Source organism: Mirounga leonina, unplaced genomic scaffold (genome assembly GCF_011800145.1).
Source record: "Mirounga leonina isolate KUSES-001 unplaced genomic scaffold, KU_Mleo_1.0 Mir_128, whole genome shotgun sequence".
Lineage (NCBI taxonomy): Eukaryota > Metazoa > Chordata > Mammalia > Carnivora > Phocidae > Mirounga > Mirounga leonina.
Window position 1 is genome coordinate 34,501,671 of NW_023270320.1, and position 6,000 is coordinate 34,507,670.

Sequence of the window (6,000 nt, forward strand, 5' to 3'; positions counted from 1 at the left end):
ACTGAGCAAGGCTGTCTGCACAGCTAACACCCGTCCTGCCCCACACTCACTTCCTTCCCCGCTTAAAGATACCTGCTTGGGGGCATCTGAGTGGCTCATTGGTTAAGCATCTGACTCTTGATTTCTGTTTAGGTCTTGATATCAGGGTCCTGAGATCAAGCCCCGTGAGGGATTCCGCGCTGGGCATGAAGCCTGCTTAGGATTCCTTCTCTACCTCTCTCTCTGCCCCTCCCCACTCCTCTCTCAAACAAAACAAAACAAAACAAACAAAAACACACCAAAAAACCTTGCTTTGTCTTAAATCCTGAACTTCTGAGAAAATTTTGATTTAAAAAAAATGAAGTGTCTACAACTCGAAACCCTTCTTAAATCATCGAAACCTGCCTTTCACTGTGAATTATCTTTCTTCTACATTTCCATAGCCCTGTGCTAGAACCCTTACGAGGACACTTGTCAAAATGCCCCCCTCTGTGGCTTCTTTGATTGCACGCACGTCTGCCTTTACCCGTACAAGTGCTCTCTGAGAGAAAGAACCTGAACTGGTCCCTCTTTCCATATCACCCCCTTCCATCCCACTGACCCCGAGCACATGCCACTTGTCTATCTATAGGAGGTGTTCAGTGATAGCTTACAGAACCCGATGGGTGCACCAGGATCCCGAACACACGCTCCGAGAACTGATACCTGGAACTTCAGTGGATCCATTATAATTGCATTCATGCAACACAAGAGCCAGGCAACGTCATGGTGACTTCAGCTCCCAATTAAGTCGTCTATCGACAAATACAAACCACTAATGGATTCCTTAACATTTAAGTCCAATATTTTTTTTTAAAAGTTGGTCCTTTCAACATTGAATCTATATCCAGTGGAAATCACCTGATCTCTGGACTTCCTTGAATGCTCCCAAGCCATGAGTAACCAGAAGTCTTAAATGCAACTTCCTAAGCCCCTTATTTGTATAGGGAGTGTCATCGACAAGGAAGAGGTGCCAGTCCACCAAATGCATCATCCTAGCATTCTTCTTCTCTGGTGAAGGAGAATGAGACACCTTGACTCATGAATCTGACAGTTTTCAGACGCTGATGAAGCGTAAACCATGTTTCACCCAAGTTATAGCCCACATTGCACGCAAAAGAGCATAGGGTCAGGGACTCGGGAAAGTAGTGCATTTTTCCTCCTTTTCCTATTATCTTGAAGCTGATCCCATTTTATCTCAATTTCAGGCATACGTGTGCAGGCTCAAGGTGTGACCCAGCCTTAGTTTACACCTAGATTCTGAATATGTAGAAAGCTGGACTGCTATGGTCCCAGGTGAGCTTCAGAATCTTCTAGGACTTTAGGAAGAGAGCTTAGAAGTGCCAAAGTGGAGGCAAGGCAGCTCCCAACTACATGCCCTGGGAATGCTCCCAAGAGGAGAGGGTCTTTGCCACCTATACCTATAACCAGCTCCGAGCCGGACCTGGACGTGCTCCTGGAGCCTAGAGGGCATCAGGATAGCTGTGTGCTCACATCAGGCTTGCTTCACCCTTCAGGTTTGCAATTATCTCAGGGTGAGTGGGCGTGGTCTGTGGGGTAAGAGACACTGGCATGAAGCATCAGGAAACACGTCATATTGTCATCATTGCACTATTAGAGGAATTGCAGCCGCTGCTTACTTGTACCCATGGCTGTGTGTCCTGCAATCCTTATAAAGTAGACGAGCACACCTTGCCATCAGTGTTAGGTTGGTGTCAGTGCGCTGCGAAGCCTGTCGGCCATGAGGATCTGTTACCTTCTCCTCCTGTTGCCCTTCCTGTTCTTGATGCCCGTTCCAGGTAAGATCGGTTGGGAGGCGAGAGGGTTGAAGGAATTGCAAATATATCATTCAGAGTCAGTCCCTTTCCATTCCTCGGGAACTTCAGACCAGGTAGATTTGTTGTATGGGAACAGACATCACCATTTTCTTTCTTCTGGTGAGAATCATCAAGGATCTTGAAGCGGTTTTCCCAATCTTTTCAGAGACTAAATAGCTCACAAAGACCACCCCTTTGTGGAAAGGGATGAACCTTACCTGCTCGTGAGACATAAAGAAAGTGATACAAAAACTTTAACCCCAGCAGGAAAGATGGGTTTAATCTGAGATCAGAAGGACAGACTTCTAGTTACTAGCTTTAGGGGTTGCAAGTAGAGTCTCTGGGAGGCTGCGAGCCCCGGGGACCCCTGCAGCCCCTGTGTGCCTGGTGGCCACACCCCTCCCCCAATGCCACCGCAGTCCCCAGCTGAGCTGTGGCCCCTAGAAGCACAGGTCAGTTGGTCTCTTAATCCTTCCTCTACTTTACTTCTCATTTTATAGAAAAAAGAAAAAGTAATTTTAAAAAAGAAAGAAAACACCCTAAAATAAAAGAAAAACAACCCCTGGGGATAGTGATCAGAATAACATTGTATTTATAAAGGAAATTACAAATTGGTATCCACCAAATCCAAACCAGTATGTGTTTTCTCATTTCTTAATTTAAAGAAAGGTATGTATGTGTATGTGTTCATCCCTATGAGGTATACAACTAGGAGTATAACTGAATTCACTTTCCAACTACCCGACCCTAAGTAGAAGTGTGTAGGGGGTGCAGGGCAAGGGAAGAATAGAAGAAAGGTAACAGATCAGTTATTTGGGGAATTTCAAAAGCCTTATACTTGGACTAAAGCCTTCCCGCGTGTTCTATTTATTCCTTGCAGGAAATGGAGGAATTATAAATACCCTGCAGAGGTATTATTGCAGAATAAGGAGCGGTCGGTGTGCTCTGCTTACCTGCCTGCCAAAGGAGGAGCAGATAGGCCGCTGTTCTTCCGCGGGCCGAAAATGCTGCCGAAGAAAGAAATAAAAAAAAAAAATCCAGAAACGTGATGGGAACGTTGTAAAGTGTGAAAATGCCTCCCGGAAGTTTATAGAAGAAAAATCAAATTAAATATTTTTTTCAAAAGAATTAGAAGCTTGATTGTTCTCTTTAAATTCTGGTTATTGTGGTAGTTGTTACCAAACTGATAACTGGGAAAGCATTCATGGACTCACCTTTAATTCAAATGCAGGATAATCTCTGGAGGAATCCTCAAAGGGGTCTAAACCTATTTTCCAAGCGTTATCAGATTTAACTCCTCTTTTGCAAGTTATGTACCCCAATGAGATTGGACTCCCTGTTCCTCCTGAAATATTCCCTTGGTTTTCTTATAACCCATGCCTCTGCTCTCTCTGACCTCCCCTATCCGGCATTTAATCACCCTTCCAGCTTCATCTCTAAACTTTAACCCATCCCCCCCAACCCCGGGGCCATCGCAAATCCTACCGCCTCCCTACAAAGAGAGCTGCTTTCCCAAAAGAATATGAGCTTTCCTCTGATACACTGCAGGGTTCTGACGGAATGCTCCTTCTATGAATTTTGTTTGATCTCTGTGTTGTACCATTTGCATATTTCCAATCTCCATATCTGGTTGCATCATTTTTAAGGGCAAGGACTTTGTCTTAATCATTTTGGGCCAGCCTAGGAAAGTGCCTTGAGCATAAAAGCTGCTCAGAAAGTGTTGCTTGTACATTCCAGTGGTCTGGGGCCCTGCAGCTTTCTAACCTGTGTCCTCTCCATGTTGATATGGAAGGATTTCCGGGGATGCTGTGGGAGGTCCATCTTCCCCGACACACCAGCCCTATGGAAAAGCAAGAGAACCGGGCTGTCCGGAAGAGGGGAGCAGATGCCTGGATCCCACTTGCCATCCCAAAAGCATGAACTGCTGTGGGAACTGCCCTCCGACAGGATGCAGCTAGGGAAGCAGACAGAGGCGTGAGACAGTCCTTCTAGACACTGGACAGCTGGAGTGCGGGGCCACGGCTGCGGAGACGGGGGCCACACGAGCGAGACCCCTTGTCTCCGGTCTCCTGTGGGAAGCAGGCTCCAGGCCAAAGCACGGGGCAGGAGAACCCAAGCAGACCAGCGAGCCTTCTGAGTCCGAGAGATGGATTCAAGGTTCGGGCAGCACGAGACCCCCGTTCTCGGTGCGGAAAACCAGAAGGGGGCATCTGGATGGGGGTGGAGCACCCACGTGCAGCAGAGGGCTCTCCTGAATCAGGTCCCAGTGCTGGTCTGAGCACGCCTCGGGTGAAACTTGGCAAGCCCAGAGGAAAACAAAAACACCCCAAAGGGATTGGATGGATAATTCCAGGAACACATACCAGGCTGACCCATGTGCCTTCCCACAGCAGCGCAGAGAGAGCCCTCAGAAAGGGATTGCATCTGTAGCTGGGCTGTTGAGCTCTAGGGTGGACTGTTCCGGAACCTCTCTGGGTGATAACGATGTGTCAATGCAGGCGCATCAGTTGTAACTAATGTGACCTCTGGGAGGATATGGATCCTGAGGGAGGCCTTGCAGGTGTGAAGACAGAGGGTATGTGGGAAATCTCCTTACCTTCTGCTCAGTGTTGTTGTGAACTTAAACTGCTCTGAAAAATGAAGTCTATTTTAAAAAAATAAGGTAAAACTTTTTAAACAACAACAACAAAAAGCTAAGAAAATTCCTTACCAGAAAACCTGCACTATTAAAAAAAAAAAGAAAAAGAAAATTCTCCAGTCAGAAGAAAATTAATGCCAGATGGAAATTTGGCTCTGTGGGATGGAATAAAGTGAGCAGCTAAGATTCTGTCTCAAAGGGAGGATTGTCAGCTTCTTAAAAAATAAGATACATGCTCTCTATAAGAAACCCAACTGAGGTGTCAAATGGAAAGGCAAAGATAGATTAAAAATAAGACTGGAAACAGATATGCTAAGGAAACACTGATCTAAAGAAAACAGAATTGGCCTTGTTGGCTAATTGCCTATAAATCAGAGTATATTTTAGAAGGAGTATGACCAGAGATAAAAAAAAAAGATATTTTTCCCAGTTATAAAGTGGTTAATTCACCAAGAACACGTATTAATGCTAAGTTAGAATGCCCTTAGTAACAAAGTCCCAGAAGTCTTAAAGGAAAACTGATAGAAATTAGAGGAGAAACCGTTACATAAGCAATTACAATTAGGTATTGCCACCCTTCACTTGTAATGAAAAGAAAAAGCAGATCAGGAATAATACAGAAGACATGAGCAACAATATCATCCAGTGTGACCTAATTGAAATTTATAGGACACTCTACCCAATAATCACAGGATCCATTAAAATATTACACAGTACAGTTCCTACTGGGCTATAAAACAAGTCTCAAAACTGAAAACAATTTAACATTATTCAGTGCATATCATACACAGATATACACCGTGTCCATCCACAGTGGAATTTACGAAGATATGGATTACAGAAAGGTATCTGGAAAAATCCCCAAATATGTGGAAATTAATCAACATGCTTCTAACGGGTACAAGAAGAAATCACATGAGAAGTTAGAAAATATTTTAAACTGATCAAAAATGAAAACAGCATACCAAAATTTGTGGGAATGCAGCTTAAGCAGTGCTTAGAGAGAAATTTGTAACATCAAATGCTTTTAAGATAGATAGGGGTAAAGCTCACAAATCAACAATGTAGATTTCTACCCTAAGGAACTAGAACAAAGGGAGGTAAACCCAAAGTAGAAAGGATAAAAGTGAAAAAAAAAGAAAATGGACACATAGTCGTCTTTGAGAGGATCATAACATTGTTAGAGCTTTAATTAGGTTCATTAAAGGGGAAAAAGAAAAAAAAAAGAAATTACAAGATGCTCAGATATACACACTCCCTTTTGGCAGGCAGGAAAATGAGAACATTTATACATCTTAGGGTGATTTAGACAGAGTCTGCACAAGGTGACTATAATTCACACCCTCATCATTATCTCTTACAAGGTCAGGCCATGCCCCTCCCCCCTTTTTTCTCTTAAATTTAAAATATGCTAGGGGCGCCTGGGTGGCTCAGTCGGTTGAGCGACTGCCTTCGGCTCAGGTCATGATCCTGGAGTCCTGGGATCGAGTCCCGCATCTGGCTCCCTGCTCGGCGGGGAGTCTGCTT

At 44.4% G+C, this 6,000-nt stretch overlaps 1 protein-coding gene across 1 annotated transcript; it reads left to right on the forward strand.

Moving 5' to 3' along the window:
- The first annotated feature begins 911 nt into the window (after window positions 1-911).
- LOC118010103 (beta-defensin 103A-like) lies at window positions 912-3,395 on the forward strand. Its single transcript, XM_035004307.1, has 2 exons — window positions 912-1,817; window positions 2,716-3,395. Exons 1-2 carry the CDS (start codon window positions 1,760-1,762, stop codon window positions 2,859-2,861), a joined length of 204 nt encoding a protein of 67 aa, XP_034860198.1. The 5' UTR covers window positions 912-1,759; the 3' UTR covers window positions 2,862-3,395.
- The last annotated feature ends 2,605 nt before the right edge of the window (window positions 3,396-6,000 follow it).

Coding starts and splice junctions, on each gene's coding strand:
- LOC118010103 (XM_035004307.1), top strand. CDS start 1,760: ATGAGGATCTGTTACCTTCTCCTCCTGTTGCCCTTCCTGTTCTTGATG. Junction 1,818..2,715: donor GTTCTTGATGCCCGTTCCAG/GTAAGATCGGTT, acceptor TATTCCTTGCAG/GAAATGGAGGAATTATAAAT.